The following is a 26,149-nucleotide window of genomic DNA, read 5'->3' on the forward strand; positions in this document are numbered from 1 at the left end:
TTACTTGGTGTGTCTGAACCAGGATGCACTTTCTTGTAGGGAAGTATACAGAACATGTGATACATCACTGATTGGAATAATAAAGGGTCTGCTTTGTTGAAAAGTCTTTAGTTCAAAGCACCCAGGAATCCTGACTTTTCTAGGTAGAACTGGGCTGCTGGTTGGGAAGGTGCTTTTGTACTCACTTCTTTCATTTCGCTGTGAGCTTGCTGCCAAGTTCAGACTTCCTCTGTTGAGGGCCAGCACCCTTGTCTTGTAAGATTCGCGCACCCTTCTTCTGTAAGTCACTGAACTTGTGTGCAGGTGGACCTCGAGACCTGGTCTTCTGAGTGGTGCTGTTGTGCCTTCTGTGGGTTTGAAAAAAGTGTCATGCCTCAAAATAGATGAGGGGGTGGTTTTGCACGCACAGCTACAAGGTAGGTGACCGCACAGTCGAAGAATAAGGAGCTTCTTGCTACTTTTGGACCTGCATGTGTTTAGTTAGGTAAAGGGTTTAGAGAAGTAGCACAGGCTATAGGTGGCCAGAAGCGCACGGAAAACCTTTGCATCTTGCTGCATCTTGCTAGGGAACACATGTCCCAAGGAATATGAGCCTTGTGGTTGAAATTAGTCTTCTAAAAATTATCTTCCAGCTATATTCCATGCATCCCCCCCTCACCCCTGCACACGTAAATAACAATTGCCTTTCCACACAAGAGACCAGAGGAGAGGAGAGTTTGTGAAAGTGAAGAGACCCAGGGCTCCTTCCACAGAAGAGTGACCCATCCATTCGGATGCGGTTTATTTATGCTTTAATGAAGAGAGCGCTGTAGGGTAGGGCAGGGAGAGGAGTCTGAGTACTCTATTTGGAAAATGCAGAGGCCAGGAAGCACGCTGTTGCTCTGGAATAACTTTGCGGGTGGCTGCTGAGAGGCCGCTCAGCCTTTCTCCATGAGCGCTCATTTCTTGTTTTTAAGTCTCAAGTGTGGGTGAAGTTATTCAAACGCATGGTTTAACCTGGAGAGTAGCCTTGCTTTGGAATGGGAGGAGGCAGACATGGTGAGCGCCTGAGGACCATTTGAAATGGGATTTCACTGCTCTAGTCATTCTGTAATGGGAATCCTAAAAGGCAACTAAGAATTCAGTTGTGCCCGGTAAGTTACAAGGTTAGCCTGAAGCATGGCTCGGCAAACTCCAAGAAGCGGCCAATCCAGTTTTTGTTTGCCAGCAGCAAGCACGGTTTATCAGGTGGCAGTGCTAGGCACAAGGTTCCCCCAACCAGACTTTTAGCTCTGATGACTCTGGTGAGTTTGAGACCATCTTTTAAACGAGTGCTTTCATTTTCTTCAGATAGGTATCTAGATGTGGAATTGCCGGATCTTATGGTAGTTCTAGGTTTTGTTTGGTTTTATTTTAAAGATTTTATTTATTTATTTGACAGAAAGAGAGAGAGAGAGTGTGCCTACAAGCAGTGAAGTGAGGGGCAGAGGGAGAAGCAGGCTCCCCGCTGAGCAAGGAGCCTGATGTGGGACTTGGTCATGATCTGAGCTGAAGGCAGATGCTTAACCGACTGAGCCACCCAAGCGTCCTGGTAGTTCTTTGTTTAATTTTTTTTTTTCTATGTTTAATTTTTTTGATGAACAGCCATACTGTTCTACTGAACTACATACTGGGGTAGTGGCTACCCCAATTTACATGCTCTCCTGAGTGCAGATGGTTTTCTTTTCTCACCTCATCAGCCCTGGTTCTCTCTCTCCCCCTCTCCTTTCCAGCCTGTATGTGTGTGACCCTGTATGTGCATGGACATCGATATCTAATTGTGGTTTCCATTTGCATTTCCCTGGTGATGAGTGATGGTGAACATCATTTCACGTGCCTCTTGGGCATTTATATGTCTTCTTTAGAAAAATATCCGTTCATTCCCTCTCCCCATTTTTTTTTTTAACTGAATTGTTTGTTTTGCAACTGAATTGCATGACTTCTTTATGTGTTTTGGATATTGAACCTTACCAGATGCGTGATTCGCAATATTTTCTCCCATTCTGTTGGTTGCCTTTTCATTTTGCTGATGGTTTCCTTTGCTGTGCAGAAGCTTTTTAGTTTGATGTAGTCCCACTTGCTTATTTTTGCTTTTGTTGCCTGCACTTTTGGTGTCAAATCCAAAAAAGCATCACAAAGCAATGTCACAGAACTTACCCTGTTTTCTATGTTTTCTTCCAGCAGTGTTATGGTTTCAGGTCTTATATTTAAATTTTTAATCCATTTTGAGTTTATTTTGGAATATGGTATAAGATAACGGTCCTCTTTCTTTCTTCCTTCCGTCTCTCTTCCCTTTTTCCTTTTTTTCTCTCCTCTTCTCTTCTTTCTTTCCCTTTCCTTTCCTCTCTCCTTTTATCTTTCCTTCTCTTTTCCTCTTTTCTCTTTTCTTTTCTTTGCATGTGGCTGTCCAGTTTTCCCAACACCATTTATTGAAGAGACTATTCTCAATGAAGAGACCCTTTCCTCATTGTATATTCTTGGCTTCTTTGTTAAAAATTAATTAACTATATATGCTTGGGTTTGTTTCTGGGCTCTCTATTGAACTATACGTCTGTTTTTAGTGCCAATAAGTTTTTAGTACTAATACCATACTCTTGACTAATAGAGCTTTGAAATACAGTTTGAAATGAGGAACTAGGATGCTTCTAGCTTTGTTCTTCTTTCTCAGGATTGCTATTCAGGGTCTTTTGTCTGTCAGAGTATTAATAACACTCAATATAGCACAACTAGTTATAATACAGAGTTAAAAGACAGATTTTGATATTTAATTCTCCAAATTGATTTTAAGCACCTCGAGGGCAATCAATAAACTCATGGATGTATTTAGTTGAGTACCTTTTTGTTCAGAATTTTTTAGTTGGGCCAGTGTTCCTCTTGCTAGAATTGGAGGACTGGCACTTGTCTGTGCAAATGCAGGAGCCAGTCCTGAGACAATGTATATACAACTGAATTCATAGGCTATTAAATATGGACATCAGGCTATGATAACTAAGCTAATTTGGGGGGCGCCTGGGTGGCTCAGTTGTTTAAGCAGCTGACTCTTGGTTTTGGCACAATCGTGATCTTGGGGCCTGAGATTGAGCCCCTCATTGGGCTCTGCACTCAGTGGAGAGTCTGTTCGGGATTCTGTCTGTCTCCCCCTGCCCCTCTCCCTCCTCACACACTCTCTCAAATCAATCAATCAATCAATCAATAAAATCTTTTAAAAAATAACAAAGCTAATTTTATTTCTGGGTGATTTTTCTACCTCTCATTTCTCACACTTCTAGTTGCAAAAGGTTAAGATTTATCCATTTTTTGTTCTCTTTCTTTACTAATTTCCCTGTTGCACTTCTGCTTAGATGGAAACAATCTTTCTGTAATCATTGTGAAAACTCTTCTCCTTATGATGGAATGTAAGTGGGTATAAGTTTTAAATTTCTTTGGTTCAGCAGTAAAACTAAGTTCTTACATTACCATAGATATTTTGTCAGAGGCCTTTTCTTTGCCTTAGGGAAACCCTAATGCCAAGGACTGTACACATTGGGTGAATGATTGAGAATAGGGCTTCTTTTAGGAATAATAGCAAAACATGGTGTGGCCCTTGGGGAGAGTTTGTTATTTTGAGAGCAAAAGGCAGGGCAGAACCAATCAGTGGTTAAGAGTATAGACTAAGCTGTGGTTTTGTCACATACTACTCAGTGACGTTGGGTAAATCCCTTACTCCCTCTGAACCACAACTGCCTCTTTTATGAAATTAGGGTGTTGCGAGGGTGATATGAGCTGATGTATGTAGAATTGAAAGCACAGTCCCTATTACCTAGCAAATACTCAATAAATGTCAACTGTTATCATTATAACATTGATGATGTGACGACGACGACGACGTGCTTTTGTTTTGAATTACCTGCGAGAATGATTTATTCATCACAACTAGTAGGTGATCTTACAGATGGATTTGATCTCAATAGAAATAATGATCCCCTAAGCATAGGTTATTTTATGAAATTACTGGGAAAAAGAAACTCTATTGATTATTGTCAATATGATCACTAAGTCTGCAAAATAATACATTAATGCGGTTTTTCACTAGCACTAGTGGCTTGTTGAGAAAACCCATGAAAATATCTTCATTAGTGAGTTTTGGTTTCAGAAATCAAATTGAAGCACTATGATCAGTTGAGCAGGGAACGCAGGGACCTGCACAATTGGAAGAACTATCTCCAGACTGAAGTGGCTGAGTGAACACGTCTGCTGAGACATTTTCCTTGACTGTGTTACATAATATCCCTCAGCTGGCTTTGTTGATGTGTGGTATTCTTTGTGAGGTCATCAATGACATTACCAACAATTCAAAAGCAATGATACTGAGTTAAAGTCAATCAGCTACAAAACTTCCAGCGAGGGGACCACCAGGCTGCTGTCTATATGGGGCGGGCACATGCATTGTTTAGGTAAATTGAACTAGGTCTCTGTTCTCTGTCCCTCATTGTCAGGGGAACCCCGTTAGCCTGGAGATAGCATGTTATCTCTGGACTGTTAGGGTTTCCATTGTTGTGTGATAGACCTCCATGTGAACATGTACAAAAGTGTTAGGAATGGCAGTGGTGGGCTATGACAGATGACTGCCTTCCAAGTTGGCTTAGTTGAGGTTTTCTGTGTCAGAGCAACCTGGGATGTAAGGGTTTGCTTAGGGTTCACCAAATGATGAATGGAGGCCAGTAGCCATCATATCTACCAATTGTTCTGCATAATTCGGGAAAGAGCGTATGTTTGATGAAGGTCCTGCAGCAATAGAGAAACATATTTGTGTGAAACATTTTTTCTGGTGAGACTCTTTTTTTTTTTTTTAAAGATTTTTATTTATTTGACACACACACAGAGAAATCACAAGTAAACAGAGAGGCAGGCAGAGAGAGAGGAGGAAGCAGGCTCCCCACTGAGCAGAGAGCCTGATGTGGGACTCGATCCCAGGATCCTGAGATCATGACCTGAGCCGAAGGCAGAGGATTAACCCACTGAGTCACCCAGGCGCCCTGGTGAGACTCTTAAAAAAAAAAAAAAGACGAGTCTTAGAATTTATTAGTTTGTTAGAAGGAGTGAAGTCAGAGGAAAAATAAAATTTTTAGAAACGTCAACTTTTATTTTAGTATATAATTTATAGTATTCCAAAATGAATTTTCTATAGAGTCCCAGTTATCAACTGCACTGAAATTCTTTGATTTAGTGTAGTTATGCTAATTCATCCTATATAGTTATGCTATTCATCCTATATGGACCCAAACATTTTAACTGTATCATAATTTACATTAAGACACTATATGCTCTTTCTTATCCTAGGTTAAAACTGACTTCATATTAAACGTTTTCCTGAGTCATGAGATACTTGTAGAGTAAAGGTATGTTGTCCCAACAGGTCTGACCTCCACCCATTCAGGACAATAAGGTAGTGGCTTCCATGTAAGATCTGGGTGTGCCAGTTGCTATGATGAATAAAAGCCCTAGGCAGGTCAAACTGATACTGAACTATAGCAACTCTACGTTGGAACTGACTTCTTCTTCTTTTTTTTTTTTAGGTGATCACACGGTGTTACCTTTTTTTATTTAGCTAAATAAAAGCTGGCAAGAGTTCTTTTGGTGGAATCTTCATTTTTATGTACTTTTTTGCGTGTTATTTTCAAAAAAGTTAAAGGATATTGGAGCATTCAAAAATTTAAAAAAATGTAGTGATTCTAATAGTGGAAGTACGCATGCACAGACACACACACACACACACGTTTCAAGGTGAAAAGAAAGTCATGAGCTAACACAATATAAGACTTTATTTTAGAAATACATAGCAAGGGGCACCTGGCTGTCTCAGTCAAGTTAAGCATCTGACTCTTGATTTCCCCTCCGGTAATGACCTCCGGGTTGCACTCTTCACTGGACATGGAACCTGGCTGGGATTCTCTCTCTCCCTCTCCTTCTGCCCCTCCCTTCCTCCCTCCTCCCTTTTTAAAAGATTTTATTTATTTCTTTGGAGAGAGAGAAGGATTCCTCCCAAGTGAGCAGGAAGGGGGTGTGGGGGGTGCAGTGGGGAGGAGGGGAAGAAGGAGATGGAGAAGCAGACTCCCCACTAAGCAGGGAGCCCCACATGGGCCTGGATCCCAGGACCCTGGGATTATGACCTGAGATGAAGGGAGACTCTTAACAGATTGAACCACCCAGGTGCCCCCACTCCCTTGCTCTCCCTGAAACAAACAAACAAAACAAGTGCTTGATATGAAGACTTCCTCCTTGAAATTCCAGTGCCATGCCACCCTAGCTAGAAGAAACCTTTTTTTTTTTTTTAATTAAGTTCCCTTAATTACAGGAATTATAGCAGTCACTAAGAATTATCTTCTGTCTCTTTGTGAAAGGATCAAGGCATGGTTTCCTTTGACTTTTAGTATGTCAAGTGTAGATGCTTAAGGACAGGAATGCCCAAGTGTTGGCTCTTGGCTCTAGTGAGAGCATCATTGGTGGGGGGGAACCCAGGAAGGGAGTTGTGCCACCATCTGAATTAAACTCACACCAAAGAATCTGAAGTGAACATGAGACTCACTGTCTCCATTAGTGACAGCCTTCCACTGTTCTCCTTGTAGAGGGGATTAGCAGTTGAACACGTTTTCGAGTAGAGAGTGCAGTTTTGTGAGTCACATAATACGGTTTCTTTTCATGGCATTCTTGACTTTATCCTGTGTAAGTATCTTCAGTTGCCTTATACCTTGCTTTTCTTTAATTCCTGTTGGAAGGTGACTTTTATGTGGTCAGTTCCCTCATCTCCATTTTTTTATGTGTTGTTTTTGGCCCATGATAATGTCCTTATTTTATGTTTTGTTTTCTAGCTTAACATCTGTTCGGAATCTTGCAGCGTCCCTCTCTACCGTGGGGATTGTTATCTGATAAAAATCCCAATTCACTTCTTTCTGTTTCCTTTTTGTTTTTCTTTGTAGGCTAAGAAATGGCTTTTCAAAAGGCAGTGAAAGGGACTATTCTTGTTGGAGGCGGTGCTCTAGCAAGTGTCCTAGGCCTCTCTCAATTTGCTCATTACAGAAGGAAGCAAGTAAGTATTATGCATGTATTGGTTATACTATGAAACTTATATCTATTAAAGAACTGCATTCGGGGCATGGATGTATGTTAATTGTTTTGTTTAGAAATTACTGTCTTGATCTGACAGACACTAATTTAGAATACTCCCTTAATGATTCTTGGCTACTGTGTGTATATAATTTTTTTAAAAAGTGAATTTCTTTATCAGAAAGCATTACATTACTTAGCTTCTATTTTGGCTCTCCGGTTTTAAGAGAGTGCCTCATTTCCGAAGGCCAGGTTTTGTTTATCTAGACCTTCCTTGTCCAATTCATCCAAATGTCTGGATACCTTCTGTGTTCCTGCCAAAAGTTTGTCTTATTAGAGGGCAGGCAGGCCTCTGAGACAGGAAATGGAAAAGGGCCTGACAAAAGACCCAACGTTGACTCTTGGTTTTATTTCTGAAAGGTTTACTTACTCATGTAGCATTACTTTATATTGGATCACATCTTTAAAGGGAGAAGGCCATGAAATGAGATTGGTATGAAGTTTCCAAATAATTTAAAGTGCTAAAAAAAATATATATATATATATGTATATATATATATATAAAAATATATATATATACACATACATACATATATATATATTGCTCAGTTTATCCCCCCCCCCCCCCGCTTTGCACTACAACTATGTCAAATGGATGCCAAGAAATTATTTTGGTGAATGCTTTTGTTCTTTTTCAGCTTGAAGTTCTGGCGGCTGCCTTAGTGGTTAGGATTACTAGTCTCCTGTTCTCCCTTCCCCGTGTCTCTAGGGTATTTTTCACTATCAGCTGGGTCGTATATTCCTCACTCAAAGACGGAGGTAAAGGAATTGGGGAAGCTGTTTGCAGTTGGACTCGTTTTGTTCATTGCTGTGAGAGCCTTTATGCCATGGCTGGTCCTGTGCCTGTTTTTTTCCTTTGTGCTCTGAGAGTAGAGCCGGCCACATTGCTTGAAGTCCCAGGTTCTGAGTGAGAAATACTACTTTAAAGACTCTTACCGGGAAGAATCAGTTTGGTGGCTTATAGTTAAACAAAACAAAACAAAACGAAACGAAACAAAACAAAAAACCGGCTTGTTTTTAGTGCTTCCTCCTAAAGACAGAAGGAATTGAATAGGCTGTGTTGGTCTTTTTGATTCTTACCTATGAGCTCATCGCCCTTACGGTTTCCCCAGGTGGATATCTTGCAGGTCCTAATTGACTGACTTGCTCTGAAGCTCATGGTCACTCACGGGTCATGCTGAGTTCTCTGTTCCTTTAAAAATATTGCCTTGGTTGCTTAAAAGTCAGTGTGAAAAGATGCCGCTCCTGCTGTGAGGTTATTTCAGAAGTGCAGTTTGGTTTGAGACGTGGGCTTTAATGGATTAGGTTATTTCTGCCATCTTTACCAGGCAGGGCTATCCCAAATGACACTGGCAACTGCCGGCGCCGAAGGTCACAGTATCTAATATGATGAGTTGTTGCTAAATTTGTACACGGTTTATGTCTGTTAACCACAGCAAGCATGTTCTACTTCAGAGTTTATAAGTTAACTTTGTGTTTGGGTTATACTGTTTCATATGTTTCATTTGTTTGATTTTTCTTTTTTCTTTTTCTTTTTTTTTTTTTAAGATTTTATTTATTTGACAGAGATCGCAAGTAGGCTCTGAGAGGCAGGCAGAGAGAGAGAGGAAGGGAAGCAGGCTCCCCGCTGAGCAGAGAGCCCTATGTGGGGCTCCATCCCAGGACCCTGAGATCATGACTTGAGCTGAAGGCAGAGGCTTTAACCCACTGAGCCATCCAGGCTCCCCTCTTTGATTTTTCTTTAATCTCACTCAATAAACAGTTGATACTGTCTCTAATCAATCACATTAAGGGCAAATTTTCGTTAGTAAAATCAAGACAAAACAAGAATCTACTGATTTCTGGGTCATTTTGCATTTTCTCCTTCCTAAGTTAGACATCCTGACTACCCTAATGGCCAAATGAAATGGATACCAGCAGTTTCAAGTCATTTATAATTTTAATCTGACAAGTTCTTTTGAGAAAAATCACCATAGGCATATTCAATCAATGAGTTGCATAAGGCATTCATCCAAACGTGTGCATTCTTTTGTGGTGATTCCTGTCCCCTAAAGCCACGGCCTTGAGCGCATTTTGCGTGGCAGGTTGGGATGTAGCCTTAGGGATTAGCAACAAAGAGAGAAGAGAGAGGAGGGGGAGAGGAGACGACTCTTTTGGGCCATTGACATGAAATGACCAGAGGCCTCAGCTGTCCTCTCTCAGAAAATATCTGCCAATCAGAGCCATTCTGGGGGACTTTTCAATGGTCAGGAAAATTCTGCCCCCTGATACCGATTATTTGGCTATGTTTTGTAGAAGCTGTGTTTTTAACTGTGACTCGGCATGCTCCATTTTCCTGCAGAGCCATGCTTAATGTATTGGCTTGTGTCTTTATATTTTTTTCTTCCAGTTTTCTAAGATGATTCTAACTGATGAACTGTCCTCCTTTAAGAAGAAATTGGTGTCGAAAGTCCAAGATGCTGACGTATTAGAAAGCCATCTGTTGAGTTCAAGTTCAGGCACATTTTGCTGGCATTCCTGCCCCTGCAGCTCTGTCTCCCCTGGCTCCTCGCTTGTGCTCCTTTGATATTCTGAGCACAAAGCTTCCTTCCTAAAGTACAGGCAGGGATTGTATTCTAAGTATAACAGCTTGATTCTAGAAGTTGTTCAACAGTTAAAGCACATTTGACAGAAAAGGTAGTGCTACCTGTCAATTTAGGTGCCAAGTCAGCTCACCTGAAAACTTTTAAATCAATTCTACAGCTAAATTAGCTTATATTTGCAAGGGGGATAATGAAGGAATGCTACTCTGTACCCCTTCATTTGATTAAATAGAAAATACTATGAAATTAAGTAAGATACTGTTCACTTATCTTTTACCCAGCTGCTTGAATAAAAGCTATTGTAGGTGAGGAGATAGAGACAACTGCGGAGACCCTAGCATTTCTGGAGACAGGTCAGGCATTAGAGGTAATAGCAATGATTGTTTAGTCTCAAGTCGTAGTGTGGTTTTCCCTCATACAAGCATATTATTAAAATTTGTATTTGTTTTTCAGTGATCGGTAGTGTCCATTGTTGACCCAAGGGGAGCATAGAGATTTTTTTCTTTTAAGATAAATAAATCAGAGTTAGAAGGGATGGACTAAGGAGATGATATTATTATTATTATTATTATTATTATTATTTTCATTTGGAGCTGGAGCAACCTGAATTTTCCTAATACAGCGAGGAAGCTGATGAAGAGATGAATATTGGCTGACTTTTTTTTTTTTTGACTGTGTCCACCTGCAGGAAAGGAGGTTTGTGGCCACAGAGAGTATCCACTTCCCAGGCTCTCTTCAGTGGCACATGTAGGGTTTTTTTGAATGGTCTTGGAGAGACTTCCTATTCATTTCATTTTCCTCTTTTTATTGCCTCACCCACAAGTAGGTGATATAAGTGTCCCCTGAGTCTTCTTGATGTTCCTCTCCCTGGATCAGCTACATGCCAAGGCCCAGGCGGCTGAGTAATGGCTCGTGTCATCACAGTGGGTATATACCACTGTCTTAAAGCCCACCAGGAATGTGGCGAGCAAACATCACTGTAGTGGTGTGCAGATTTTTGAGAGCAGGTTATTAGTCATTCACTATTTAGTAGAAGGCAATTTAGTAATAATTTTACTTGGAAGGGACTTGGAGGGTATCCAGTCTTCCTCTCGGGACAGGATGCTCTTTTAGTGATTCCCTCACTAAGAGGGAAGAGAGACGTGTCACTTCATGAGAGAGTCTCCTTTTATAATTTTGAGTTGATGAGACAACAGAGTGGATGGAGAGGGGAGTTTAAATTAGGAGAGAGGGTCTTGGGTACTCTCAGAGCCAGTGAACCTTCATGAGGAGCGGAAGTGGGGAGTGGTAAAGCCAGGGCTGCATGAGGGGTCCTCAGGTGGGTGGGAAGAATGGGGGTGGCTGCTGGGAATGGGGACAGAAGCAGGATGGGCGTGCAGAGATTGGGCTGAGGGTTACCCCAGGCTTTTGTCCTTCATTATAGACCAAAGGCATTTTTCGAAACTTTTTTTTTTTTTTAAACTCAACGTTTATGTCATACCTTCCAGGTCTAACTGGAAACACTGGTGTGAGAGTGTGGGCTTCTTTTTAACCCCAGTGGTGTGGTTGATGTAACAAAGATCTATTTAGGTCTGAGGGTGTGCCCTCCCACGTAACACATGCTGGGTTTGTTCCTTCCACTACCCACTCTGAAGGTGTAGTGGGCTTTGTGAGCCAACTGGAGGTGAGGACTGAAAACCACTGAGAGCTTTCTCAAAGCCCGGCTGTGAAAGTTTTCTTCTTTTTTTTCTGCACCAGACCAAGGTAGGGAATGAGCTTCAGGGTATGGTAATCAAGGTCTCTTTTTAGTTGTGGAGTGATTGTATTAAAATCAGGGAATTCAGAGATTCTCAACTGATCAAATATCCTTCCATTCCTGAGTGATAGAACGTACAGGATGAGAGCACCATTTTGGCAAAGATTGCATGCCTCCATCGCTTGGCTCTACTGAAGAGCTAAGAGACTATGGACACTTTTCTTAAGTTCTCTGGACGTCATTTTCCTATGTCTGTAAAATAGAGAGAACAGTGGTGCTTCCCTCTGAGGAATGCTGAAGAGCAGTAAAGCCTGGAAGAGGTTCTGGAACATAGTGAGCTTTCAAAAAGTCTGAGCTAGTAGTGGATCCCCAGGTGATAAGAAGGTACAATGTGAGTCTAAGGCACAGGAAAGTTGCTCTTGTCACGGGTGATCCTGGCATTCAGGGTTAACTTGTTAAGACTTGGAGGTCAGCAGCACTGCTATGTCCTTCATCTGAGGTTGTAGGACATTGGCCAGACAACAGGTATACAGATACCTTATGTTCTCTCTTTGCCTTGCTTCCTGATTGGACGATGAGCCAAGGAGCAGGAGAACAAAGCCAGTTATTAACTTAAACTCTTTTCCTGTTGCTAGTAATAACTTACTTGAAGTTCTGGTTGTTTCTTCTCTTTCTCTACTTGGGTCTTTACGAGTTTTGGCAGACTCGGTTTATATGGCTGATGTGTTTCTAAAAAGTTATGTGAATACAGTATTCTTGATAAATTAATTTTATATAGTAGAATGCTATTTGTTGGATGCTATGATGAAACATTCTAGAAAACAAACAATGTTTAAAAAGGCCTGCTTCCCCCCCACCCTGGAATTCTCTTGTAGCATTTTAGCTTGAAGTGGAAAGCAGTTAGGCTTATTACTTTCCAGAGTCAGTGAGGTAGTAGTAGTGATTACTGACAGGATGTTCATGCTTTGTAACATAGCCTCTGACTTTGTAAGAGACAGCAATTTATACACCTTGAGTGGCTTACTTAAATATATTTAAGTAAAAAATATCACTTAAAATATTAGAGTTCACTCTGTGTGTGAATTAAGGGAACGTGAGAAAATGATAGTGGTGATGTGTTAGGTGAGTTGAATTATAGGTAAAACTGTATTACCTTTGTTGCTAGTATCATCGAAACTCAGGAAGAAAAATACATATGCTAATAAGAGGCAAAGTGATGCATGAATAATTAAAATCCATAGGAACTTTGAAAACATTGTTGTTTAAAAAAAAAAGAAAACATTGTTTTAACTCGTAATTTCAGTCTCTTAATGCATTATTTTTAAGAGATTCTAATAAAGTAGAGCTTTTTGACTGATAATACTAATGACTCAAAATACAAAAGAAGATTGGAGGAGTACGAAATAGAATGGTCATCTCTAGTGAAAGTAAGATCTACTTTGGGACTTATTGCAACGGATCCCCGAATGGGCAGATATTTAGCTTCCTGAATGTGTCTGTTACACAGTGTGGAGGAGATTCGATGAGCCTGTTAATGTGCTCAGGTCATGCATGTTTTCAGAACTCCACTTCCTTCATAAGGTAAGGTTAATGTCACTGACTCCCAGGCTTTTTCCTGCTGCCAAGCACCAAGTCAATACACACAAGCCAGTGATCTCAGTACCTGACACAAAGCGGGTCTTTAGTATCTAGGACTTTCCCTTCCCCTGATATAGAGCGTGAACATTTGAAATAGACCTAGCCCTGTTAGACATAATAAGAATGCAGTAGCACCAGATTTCTTTACACGGTGGAGCTTTTGGATGGCACAGTATGGCTTATATTAACTGCTGGACAGAGAAACTGGTAGAGCATAGAGAAATGTGAAGTTCAGGTGAGTATCTATTGAAGAGAAATAAAAATCATAAGCAAATGCTGGTGAAGGGTGTGGAGCAACAGCTACCCTCCTTTATTCCTGGTGAGAACACAAAATGGTACAGCTACTTTGGAACACAGTGGGACAGTTTTTTATAAAACTGAACATATTCTTACCATTTGATCCAACAATCACTCTCATGGGTGCTTACCCCAGAGACTTGAAAACCATGTTCGCACAAAGATCTGCCCAGGGATGTTTATAATAGTTTTATGCATAATTGTTAAAACTAAGATGTCCTTCAGTAGGTGAATGGATGAATAAACTGTTGTACATCCAGACAATGGACTATTATTCATTGCTAGAAAGAAACAAGCTATCGTGCCATGAAGAGGCACAGAAAGAAAAAAATCGTAGTGCAAGAACTCTACTGTGGGTTCTCCACAACTGCTGGAGACAGAAAAATGATCAGTTACCTGGGGTGTGTGGGCCATGAATGGGCAGAACATGGAGGATTTTTAGGACAATGAAACTCCTCTGTATGATATTATAATAATGGGTCTGTGTCATTATGCATTTGTCTAACCCCATAAAATGTACAACAGCAGGAGTGAACTCTTAAGTAAATTATTGACATTATAATGTGTCAGTGTAGGTTCATTCTTGGTAAAAAATGTGCCCTTCTGGTGAATGATGTTGATAAAGGACATGTATGTGTGGGGGCAGGGCGATATGGAAAACCCATGGATCTTCTCAATTTTGCTGTAAACTTGAAACCGCTGGGGGGAAAAAAAAAGCCTTTAAAATACACAAATACATGAATAAAACTTGCATAGCACCTAGGACATGATGTCAATTAAGAAGTTTTACATTCTAAAAATTCCACTCCCACATGACTTTTCAGTAGTATCTTTGATTGGATGTAACTACTTAATTTTTGAACATGTTTAATATCTTTAAGAATTTAACCTCAGTTATAAATATTCTTCTGGTTCCTAAACTAAAGAGAGTGGGGTTGAAATCAGTGTAAGTCTTCCTGAGCACTGATGTAGCTCAAATTGTGGCATGACATGTCTGCTTTATGTTTCCCAGATTGCTTTTAACTCTGAGTCAATCCAGCTACCAGACTTGTTTGTTCTAAGTAAATAATCTTCTCCAGAAGCATTTTTTCATAGGTCCATAAACAGCCTTTTTCTTAAAAAAAAAAAAAAATGACAAAGTTCTGGAGTAGCAACAGTTCTTTAAACAGTCTTTGTTTACGTTGATGATGTTTAGGTGGGGTACCATGATGTGAATACCATACAAAGAATGCATATTAAGGAGGACAGAGAGGACCAGTGCTTAAGGAACAGTCTCCTTGGTCCCACCTGCCTGCTTGAAGAGCTATTAACTTCAATGTTACATCAGATATAAAGTGGTTTAGTGGTGCTTGTGTTTGTCGTTCTGTCCTTTGCAGCTTCTTTGTATGTGCGGATTTAATTTTGTATAAATGATGGGTCCTTATCCACCAGAGGAAGATTCTGAACTGTGTATGGACTGTATGCAGGGTAGAGGAGTTGTGAATCTTAGGTTGTAATGCTGAACATAACCCATAGTTGTGTATTAATTAGAGCATGCTAATTGGTGTAATAAACAACCCCCAAAGCTCACTGGGTTATCACCATGCAGGTTTATGTCTTGCTCACAATACAGTTCGGTGAGGATGGAGGCGGGGACCTGCTTCTTGCAACGGCTCAGGGATCTATGTCTCTTTATTCCAGTGGTTCTGCCATATTATAGGGCTTTTTGACCCACCGGATCATTTCCAGCCAACTCTCAGGGAGGGTGGGAAATGCCCTGGAGGAAGAGGAAAGGTTTTAAGCATCCAGCCATGACATCTGCCTCCTGACTTTAGTTTCTAATCCAGTTGACAAATGAGTTGCATTTCTTTTCATGAGAGTTTTATTGTTGGAGTTTTTGCCAAAGACTGTGGCATTCACTTGCTTCTCTTATGCAGAACCTCGTGCATAGATTCCTGGAAGAACTCTTTTTCTCCTAGAAGCACAACTAAATATGTTGGGGCTGTGTCTGATATCTAAAACTTGATGAGGATTCGGAATACACTATATTTTCCATAAGGCCAGTTTGAACTATTCTTAACTACTCTATATGGTTAACCGTTTCTTCAGAGCCATGCTTCATCAAAGCACTAAAATTATGCAGACAGAGCTGGAAATGTTCTTTGAAGAGCATCCTATCATCTTCCTTATAATTTTGGTTTTTATTTAACACTTAGCTCCTAAAGTGGGGCCATGGCAATATCTTTGAGTTATAACTCACATCAGGCCTTCGAGGAGTTTGTGATGCTATTTTATGGCTGGCATACAAAATCAGCGAGGTTAACTGTACTTCTAGAGGTCACACAGTGAGTCAACGACTGAGCTATGATTAGCGTTGACAGCTGGTGAGCTTCTAGGCTGTTGCTAACTGAGCAACATTGACATTCATTCTGATTTGACTTTGCATTTCATTTTCAACTATTTATTCATCTTGAGGGCTCTTTAAGAAACTTTTTAGGGATATTGTGGGACTGAGCAAACTTTCTATAAATGCTTTGGGGAGAGTCCTTCATCTCCCTTCCCTTCTCCCCGTCTTCCAACTTCATAGTCAAATTATGTTTATGTTCGGAAGGCTTTTTGTAGGTAGAGTTTGGGCAAATTAAGAAGAAAATAGATGCTTTATGTTAAGTTAGGCAACGTTAATTTTACTTACTTCCTTTATTTTCTAATTTGTGGTTTCTCAACAAAGGCCTTCTGAGATCTAATTATATGCTTGTGAGTACAAATAGAAATGTTATTTGAAGAAATAATTCACAGAGAAATGGAAAGTATGCATCGTAAATTTGACCCAGAACGATTTTGAACATCAAATTAAAACGTAGCTGAGGGCCATCTGGATGGTCAAGCTTGGAAATGATCGTTGGGCTCATTGGGTCAGCATTTTATTTACCTTCAAGGGATGGGAGAAGGATGAACCTCCTGTGTCCGCTTCCAAACATATGTCTTAGCGAAGTTTTTAAGGAACAATGCTATTTCATACTTGATGGCCCAGGATTGCTGTCCACAGGCTGTCCACAGTCCCAAGAACTTCTGAGTTCACTGACGATCACCAACAGCTCCCTGCTGGTGCCAGAGAAGCTGACAGTTCGAGGGGCCCAGGTAATCTACATTTATAGGCAAAGAGAGCCTAGCACAGCTGAAGTCAGGGGATGTGAAGTCAAACCTGAATTCAAATTATGATTCTCTCAGTTACTTGCATAAGGAATAACTGAACTCACTTTCCTCGGTGGTCAAAGGGTGCCTGTGTTCCGTGGTAATGACGAGACCTACAGGAGCTAGCTCATTAGAGAGTGGGGACCAGTAGCAGTCCACCCAGCCCCAGTGCCGCCTCTTCCTTCCCTGGCCTCCCTGAGCTCAGCCTTCCTTTCCAGATCTTCTAGTTCTCAGCAGGCTGTTGGGATTGAAGAGCAATATCAAGTTGAGATACCTCCAACTATTATCGTTTCTGAAGTATATATTTGAAAACCAATAAAATGTATCTCCCAGACCTCAGATCATGTAGTCAGTTGTGAAGTGAGCTTATCTGAAGTAGATTCAGACAGAGCGAAAGGATGTTCCCTCTTCTTCAGCTATAAAAAAAAAGGTTCACAAGTTAACAGTTCGGATATATCATGATTACTATTAAGAGAGCGTCTCTGTGATTTCTCAAATGAATAGCAGCCACATAAAGCGTGGACGGCACATTCAAGGTGAGCTGGAGCTCTGATCTCAGTACCCCCAGAAGGAAGGACTTGTTTTCTCTTCTCTGGTCTCCAGTGGAGATGACAGTCTACCCATTAGCAACTGTTCCTACAGAGTAATCGTGAGTCCCTCCCTGAGGATGTTCACAGTGAGAAATGTTGCTTGCTGTCATGTAAGTACAAGAAAAAACATCATTGTTTAGAACCACAGAGTGGTTCAGGAGGTGAAGGCCATTAAAACATTTTAAAATTCACCGTAAGGAGATGCAGGTTGCGTCTTCTTTCTAGGAAAATACAAATATTGTTGGTCTTTTTCAGTGACAACAAAACGCAAAGCAATTTCCTTAAAATCTAACAGTTCCATTAGCAATATGTGATTGAATCACATGCTATGGGAGAGAGTGAGAGTGATAGTTGCAGTATGAAGTGATTTGCATGAAACCCTACTTTATACTCCAATTATTACTGTACATGATTACAGGACAACCTGGTTGTTAATTGCCTGTGGTCTTTAAATATGCACTTCTTTCAGAAATAGACACTAATTATTAGATCTTGTTTTCGGTCTCACCTGAAGTTGCAAATGTCTAGGATTTTTTTTTTTTTTTTTAAATTTGCAAGTCTAATGGTGCACATAGTAAAACTGGTCTCATTCTGAATCCTGTTCTGTTCTCTGGGATATAAACCCTCAAAGATTATGAACTTGGCTTTCAGTTCTCTGTAGGTGTTCACAGGTAACAGTCTCTTGACAAAAACCACACGTTTGGTATCAGAATTCTGGAGGAATCTTGTCTTTTTAAAACATAAATGAACATTTGCTTAGAAGTTTAAAAAAATTCCTATTTCTCCATAGACGATCATAATTAAATATCAGAAATAAAAACATCAAAGTAATATTAAATATTCTCCTAATTCTACAGGATAAGAATTTTTTTGTTTGGGAGCTGTGGTTGGAGTTCTTGGACTCTCATTTCTTCTGGCTTCAGTGGTGGAATCATAGTGTTGGGCTTTTCCTGTTTCTAGCCTGGGGTCGGCAAACGTCTCTGCCTATAGGGGCTAGAGTGGGTGACATAAAAGCGTGAAGCCAGTAGTGTGAGCCCTGCACTAACAAGACCATACAATTCCTGCCCAAGGGATCCGTACTGTTGCAGCAGATTCATTTCAGAAATCACTGTTATATGAAATATAGCAACTTTTAAGTATTGGATATGCATGTTTTTAAGAAAGTAGTGTGCTGCACAAATACATTAGGATGACTTCTGGTTTTAGCACATGCTGTTCCCACTTCCTTTTTTGTCATTGTTACCCATCTAAGGCCTTGTAGTCCTTCTTCCTGTAGTCCAGGAAATCTTCTCAGTTCCGGATGAAGTGTGTGTCCTGTGGCCTTTATAGCATCTTCTCTATCTTAAATCTGCCTGTTAAGCAATATTATGAATTACTTTTATCTTTTTGTTTTGTCCTCCAATCTATAGACCTGCCAAGGACCTCTAATACATATTGATTGGATGAATAAGTGGTTGTGGGTCAGGTGTCTTGTCAGGAATAGACGTGTGAGTTTTGGTCTCTCACATGATTTAGGGTATGTTGCCGTTCCAAGGTTTCTCCCAGAATCTCTGGGTCAGTCTTTTAATGGGGCTTATCTCCCAGATTCCTGCTTAATCAAACTGCCTGGAGGAGAGCTGGTCTGAGAAGATTTGGAGCACAAACACCTCTTTTCTTAAAGCACGTTGCTACTTACCACCACTGTTTTATTCTGGCTGCTTTTCTCTTCTTTATTTGCCATCAGCCAACATATTCTAGGGAAGGTAGAGTGCAGATGTGTTTTTGAGACTCAAAGCCATATGAAGCCATATGAGTCTCTCTCTTGTCATAATTATAAGTACGGCCTTAGGCTGTGTTTACTGCCTCTAAAATAAACTTGGTACTTAGCTTCTCAGTTGCAACACTTCCCAGCTTTTATGGGGGAAAATATAAACAGAAATAAAATGTTGTTTTAAATGTGGTGTCAGAAATTAAATAAATTACCCTCAATAGTGCTGTATCTTTAAAAAAATTTTTTTTGGAACAACTCTTCAGGAAAGCATCCACAACAAAACCATGGTAAAAAAACCAGAAACTTTCAGAGTGCGGTAATTGGTGATAGCTCACCCTATTCTAACTGATAAGTCTGTTTCTTTATTTTTTCCTCCCGTTATATATTGTCTGTGTGGTGTAGTTGTATAACATGTAGTCTGTGGGCAGGCTGTGGAGGTGCGGTTCCCAGCTCTTTCGTATCCGAGCTGCATTAATCACCGGCCAATTACTTGGCTTTTGTTTGTCTCAGTTACTTCTTCTGTAAAATGGAGATCACAGTAGTACTCAACTCATGGGGTTATTATGAGGATTAAATGAGTAGAAAAAAGTAAAAGGTTTATAACAGCGCCTGACATATAAATACTGGATACATATTGGCTTTTTTTTTTAATGGAAGAATAATTGATGTATAGTATTGTATTAGTTTCAGGTGTACGACATAGTGATTCAGTATTTATATACACTACAAAATGGTCACCACAGTAAGTCTAATTACCATCTATCAGCATACAAAGTTGTTAGAATATTATTGACTGTTTTCCCTGTGCTGTACATCGCATCCCTGTGTCTCCTTTATTTTATAACTGGAAGATCATACCTCTTAACCCTTTCGTCTCTTTTTGCCTATCTCTCCTACACTCCTCCCCTCTGGCAACCATCAGGTCATTTTTGATCTTGGAGTTTTTTTTCTGTTTTGTTTATTCATTTGTTCATTTGTTTTGTTTTTTAGATTGATACAGTATTTGTCTTTATTTCACTTAGCGTGATATCCTCAAGGTTCTTCTATTTTGTCACAAATGGCAAGGTTTCATCCTTTTCTATGGCTGAGTAGATATAAGTACAATATACAGCTAAGTAATATATATATATATATATATATATATATATATATTTATAAAACGGAGTGTCTCAAACACACACAAACACTTATACATCCTACATCTTTGTTATCCATTCAACTGTTTTCATTTTCTTCAGATGAATACCCAGAAGTGGAAATGCTGGATCATATGGTATTTCTACTTTTTAATTATTTGAGGAACCTCCTTACTCTTTTTCCAATTTACACTCCCACCAGCTGTGTGCCAAGAGTTGTTCTTGTACTTAAAAAAAAAATGTTATTTATTTATGTATTTATTTATTTATTATTTATTTGTTTTAGAAGGGGTGGCTTAAAGGGAGAGGGAGAGAGAGAATCTTAAGCAGGCTCCATGCTCAGTGTGGAGCTCGATGCAGGGCTTGGTCTCACAGCCCTGAGATCAGGACTGGAGCCGAAATCAAAAGTCAGAACTTAAGTGTTGAAGCCACTCCAGCACCCCAACAGCTTTATTTATTTATTTTTTAAGAAAGGCTCCATGCCAGTGATGGAACCCAGTGTGAGGCTTGAACTCACAACCCTGAGATCAAGACCTGATCTGAAATCAAGTCAAATGCTTAACCAACCTAGTTACAGAGGTGCCCCCTTATATTTTTTGATACTAGCCATTCTTTTTTTTTTTTTTTTTTTAATTTTTAAAATTTGTCAGAGAGAGAGAGCGAGCGCACCACAAGCAGGGGGAGTGGCAGGCAGAACAGCCCGAGGAAGAAGCAGACTCCCTGCTGAGCAGGGAGCCTCATGTGGGACACAGTCCCAGGACCCTAGGATCATGACCTGAGCTGAAAGCAGCCACTTAACAACTGAGTCATCCAGGTGCCCCGATACTAGCCATACTGAGAAGTATCACATGATATCTCATTGTGGTTTTGATTCACATTTCCCAGATGGTTAGCAATGTTGAGCACCTTTTTGTGTGCTTGTTAGCTCTCTACACATGTCTGCTTACTCTTTTTAAAGTCAAGTTTATTGAGGTAGAATTTGGGGTATGATTTACATTATGTGGTATAATTCCTCCTTTATAATATACAGTTCTATCAGTTTTTGCAAGCCACATACAGTCATATAACCAACACCACAGTGAAGATACAGGACATTTCTATCCTCCTCAGAATTTCTCTCCTGTTCTTTGTGGTCAGTGTTGCCCTCCCACTGTCCTCAGACCCTGACAGTCCTATCTGTTTCCTGACCCTATACGTTTGCTTTTACAGAATGTCAAGCAAATGGAATCATGTCATAAATAGACTTCTGTCTTCCATAAAGGCCCATGTAGTCAATGTTTTAGGTTTGCAGGCCATACCATCTCTCTCTCTCTCTCGCTTTTTAAAGATTTTATTTATTTGACAGAGATCACAAGAAGGTAGAGAGGCAGGCAGAGAGAGGGGTGGGAAGCAGGCTCCCCGCTGAGCAGTGAACCCCATGCAGAGCTGGATCCCAGGACCCTGGGATCATGACCTAAGCAGAAGGCAGAGGCTTTAACCCACTGAGCCACCCAGGTGCCCTACCATATCTGTTGCAAGTTCTCTACTTTGCTATTACAGTCATGTGCTATCCACGAATGATTGGGTGTGGCTATGTTCCAATAAAATTTGGCTTATTAAAACAGACGGCAGCCAGATTTGGGTGGTAAACCATAATTTGCTGACCCCTAACTTAGCAGAGTGCATTTGAGATCCAGTAATGTTGTCAGGTCTATCAGTGGTTTGTTCTTTTCATTGCCAATTATTGTTCCATTGCATAAATACACCACAGTTTGTTTAGTCATTTACCAGTGATAAACAAAGCCACTGTAAATATTTTTTGTGGGTGAGCACAGCTTTTGATTTCTCTTGAGTAATTATCTAGGAGAGGATTGCTGGGCTGGATGATAAGTGTGGTTTACTTTTATAAGAAACTCAAGTTTTCCAAAATGCCTGTATCATTTTGCATGTCTACCAGCAATATAAGAGCGTTCCAGTTGTGTTGTATCTTCACTTGCACTTGGTGTTGTCCATTTTTTTTTTTTTCTGGTTAAGTTCAACCTGCTCTAAAAGACTGTGAAGAATCTTAGAAACTAGAATAAAGATGCTTACCTATGACCTAACTTAAATTGGAAACTCTTGAAGGCTTTTACACATGGAAATGGCATATTTGGGTTTTAAAATGATGACCCCCCCAACTGCAGTATGGAGACTGACTTGGAGGTAGGCATGGTGAAAATGTAAAGACCTGTGGGAAGATATCAGATTAGTAGAGGGAAAAGGGAACAGACTGTGACTTGAAAAGGGACAGCGAAGATGAAGTGACTGGGCCTGAGATTTTTTTAGGACACGGAATAGATAGCACTCAGTGGAACTTAAGAAAGTGACCTGAGCTGCTAGATCCAAAATGGTTCCTTCCCTGATGAACGCTGACAGGGAAAATTTTTCAATTTTGAGATACATGTGGGACATCCAAATGGAACTGCCAAATGGGTAGTTTGATGTATGGATTCTGGAATAGGGGAACAAAATTGTAAGTCTGTGTGGTATAAGGTTATATGACCATGTGGAGGTGGAAGAAATTCTCTAGAAAGGCCCAAGAGGACCTAAGTGCTTAATGTTGAGGAGTAGAGAAGGGACCTCTGGAGGAAACTAGGAGAGAGTGCTTAGGAGAGGCTGGAGAGAGAGAGAGCTCAGCTCAGTTGTCTCTCAGATGCCAAGGTGAGTGAACAGAAAGTTGTGTGCTGAGGTGACAGCTAACATGAGGGACAAAATGTGCTGACTGGATTTCGCAGCAAAGTGGACATGAGTCAGTTTTGGTGGTGGTGGTGGTGAGGGTGGTGGTGTGTATGTGAAAATGCAGATTAAAATGAATTGAGGAGTTGGTTGAGTGAGTAGGAGGTGAGGCAATAGAAAAAGCAAGGGTATACAGGACTTTCCAGAATTTTTAGGATGGTAAAAACATATGTGAAAGGCATTTTTTATTCTTAAGGTGAGATGGGAGAGAGTGTCGTGTGGGGGCGGAAGGATGAGAGAAGGGACAAAGACAGAGAAACAGTGCAGTCCATGGAATGAGAAGCCCATAAGGCATGAGGGGTGCCCATCAGACCCAGTAAACTTGCTGAGGAAGAAATTCAGTTGAGTTTAATATTCATAGTTACGACCTGTTAGCAGAGTAGAACAGGGGCCTTTTAGTGTTACCAAGTTCTAATGACTTATATAATCATGATATAGTCCTTACATTTATTTCTTGAATATTTCTATAAAACTTACCAAGCAGAAAATGTCAGAATTTTTTTTTTTTTTTTTGGATGTGTGAAAATGCTCTGGCAGTTTAGTCACTTGTCAGTCTTATGTCCAAGTACAACCCATCTGTCATGGCCCAGTTGAATCCTCAAATGAAAGACCCTCCCTCCTTGACCAGAAGGGTCATAGCCTGGTACTTCTTTGCTTTACTCTGGCATTTTGTTCTTTCTACATACTTTTATATATATGAAAATATATATATATATATATATATATATATATTCTTCTTCTTCTTCTTTTCCTCCTCCTCCTCTTTCTTTGATGATAGAAGGCAAAGCCCGTGACAAAAAAATGTCACGTTCCCCCCAAACCTAGCAGTTAGATTTATTTAGTTCCCGTAAATGTATGTAAGTATGAGTGTAAATGTGAACACGGGGAAATGGGACATGGTTATTAGTAGATAACGCGAGGACTTGTGTAAAGGAGAATAAGATTTTTGTGGCATGTGTCTGGATCATAAGCCTGAAAAATTATGGCACCTGATTATAATCTTTTGTTTTTATGAGACTCGGTAAAGTGGGATTTAAAAGTTCCCTTTTACCTGCCATTAAATGATTAAATTATTTAATAAGTAATAGCAACAACTCTGTGGTGGTGCTTTACAGTTTACCATCTACACTCATCTCCTGCGTCCATCAGACTGAGCACAACTCAGAGATGTAGAGCTAGAGACATCACAGGGCTTTATCCCATTCTACAAAGGAAGAAACCAACACCCAGAGAGATAATGTGTCAAAAGTCACATACTAGTAAAGAAGAGTGCTGAGACCAAAGCCAGGAACCTCTGATCTGGGTATTTTTTTTGAGTGTCCTTTCTGGCTTCTAGATTTATTTTTATAGAAATCCAATAGGCCTGACAATAATTAAATTCAATTTTAAGGAACAACTTGGTTTATTTTATTTAAATGGATAAAAAAATCACTCACCAGAACAATATCTTGTTTGGAGTTAAGATCACCTTTTCCTGAACAGTCTTTGGCCTTGTGGTTAAAGAGCTTCCTCTGTGACTCCTACAGCAGAATGGGAAAAACACTGCCGGCATCACACTGATGCTGGGGTTTAGAAGAAGGAAAACAGAACTTACATACCTGTGGATAACTAACTGTTAGAGCAGCTCTAGCCAGCACTGTTGACTATAGTGATTAAATCTAGTATTAGCATTTTACTCATCTGTTTTTCTGGGCTTTTGATTCTGCTTTCTGGCAACTACTTTTTTTTTAAGACCATTTTTTATTAAGGACAATAAAAAATTACATTCTAATGAAAGAAAAACTAGAAACAGGGAACGCCATTATCCTTTAGGGGAGCTTAGCTGGCTTTATTTTATTGTTAAAACCTTCAAATATTGAAATAGTGTATACTAAATATATAAAATCTAGAATTTTATATTAAAACATTTAATGGGGAAGTCTCTGACTAAAATCCTTTAAAAAAATTATTTGCATTGGCCATAGTTGATCATTTAAATACGACAGTAACTTTCATTAAATGGATTCTTTTTTGATTATACCGACCTAAACTCATAGACCTTCAAGCTCTAGAATCTATTTTTGCCAGAAGTATTAAAGAACGAAGAACATACACTTTTAAGAAATTGCAGAAAGGCATAAAGTGCTTTTTCCCTCCTCCTTTCAACACTTTTAAATGTTATCTGAATGAATTACTGCTATGGGGTAAAACATTTCCTTCTGTTCTCCTATAAATTGTCTTTGACTAGGTATTTGGGAATTGCTGTACAGTGTGGGAAATAGTTGAACTTGGCTGTTTATGAAACCAAAACAAGCAGTTGAGATACTGAATCTAAAACCAGGTGTTCCCTGCCTAAATGGTTATGGCTTATTAAAACACAACAAAAGAGAAATACCGCTCCCTCCCTCAGCCCCCGCCTCCAGATTGTAAGGGCTTTTCTTTTCTACAGGGCAGTTAGTCCGATGGCTCTATGTGGACTGTGGACTATGGTCTAGCTTTGGTTTTGCTTGTCTCCCTTACACATCTCTTCTTTCGGCATACTGTCAGGTGTATTGCATTGGCATTCCCACGAAAAACTAAAAGTCGACTTTGGACTCTTAACACCAGGTGAGCTTGGCCTATGTCGAAGCAGCCGAGTGCGTCACAGAACCTGTTAACAGGGAGCCTCCTTCCAGAGAAGCTCAGCTACTGACCTTGCAAAACATGTCTGAATTCGACATCCTTGTCATTGGAGGAGGAGCAACAGGGTGCGGCTGCGCACTGGATGCCGTCACCAGAGGTGAGTCCCCACGTGGGTGGATGTTTTCCACCTGTCCCCCACCCTCGCCCCCAGTCAAACACGCGATGTGCGCTCTAGACTAGTAAAGTCACGTTTCTGGCACGTTGCCGGATTTTCCAGCCTTTGTGAAGCACCTTCATAGTTTCTTAATCTAGGCACTCGCACAATTTTAAAATTAAACATAGCTGGTATTTTACCCGTAAAATTTCTTTAAAAAGAAATTTCTTTAAAAAGAAAATTTAACTTCCTATGAATTCATGAACTTGTTCTTTTTGCTTATTTCTTTCTAATATCCTAAAGTAAATGTCTTTTAATGAAATAAAAAATATGTATCCTACGGTCTGAAATCACATTTGTGTCAGGGAAGGGTAGAAAAGACTTATTAAAATGAGTTCATCTATTAAAATAGCTCTTTTTTCCTGTATCTCTTAAAAGCATTTCTTCCAGTGAGATATGAACTTCAGTTTAGGAGACTCGAGTTTATTGTGAATTCATGACGGAAAAGACAGTTGCTAACCTATAGTTCTGTCTCAGGTACCCAATTAGTCAGCATTGGGAAAGGCATGTTGAGAAGTTC

At 40.0% G+C, this 26,149-nt stretch overlaps 1 protein-coding gene across 4 annotated transcripts in view; it reads left to right on the forward strand.

Annotated features, from left to right (window-relative positions):
* Positions 1–26,149, forward strand: part of GPD2 (glycerol-3-phosphate dehydrogenase 2) — a 142,385-nt gene that overhangs the window by 32,931 nt on the left and 83,305 nt on the right. For 3 of the 4 annotated variants that reach the window (XM_032355628.1, XM_032355626.1, XM_032355629.1), the window contains exons 2-3: positions 6,975–7,084; positions 25,401–25,572. In XM_032355628.1, coding sequence (XP_032211519.1) covers positions 6,983–7,084; positions 25,401–25,572 — 274 coding nt within the window. In that variant the 5' untranslated portion in view covers positions 6,975–6,982. Of the gene's footprint in view, positions 1–4,353; positions 4,452–6,974; positions 7,085–25,400; positions 25,573–26,149 lie in introns of those variants that run through there. The other variant, XM_032355627.1, reaches the window with a different exon arrangement.

This window comes from Mustela erminea, chromosome 8 (genome assembly GCF_009829155.1).
Source record: "Mustela erminea isolate mMusErm1 chromosome 8, mMusErm1.Pri, whole genome shotgun sequence".
Lineage (NCBI taxonomy): Eukaryota > Metazoa > Chordata > Mammalia > Carnivora > Mustelidae > Mustela > Mustela erminea.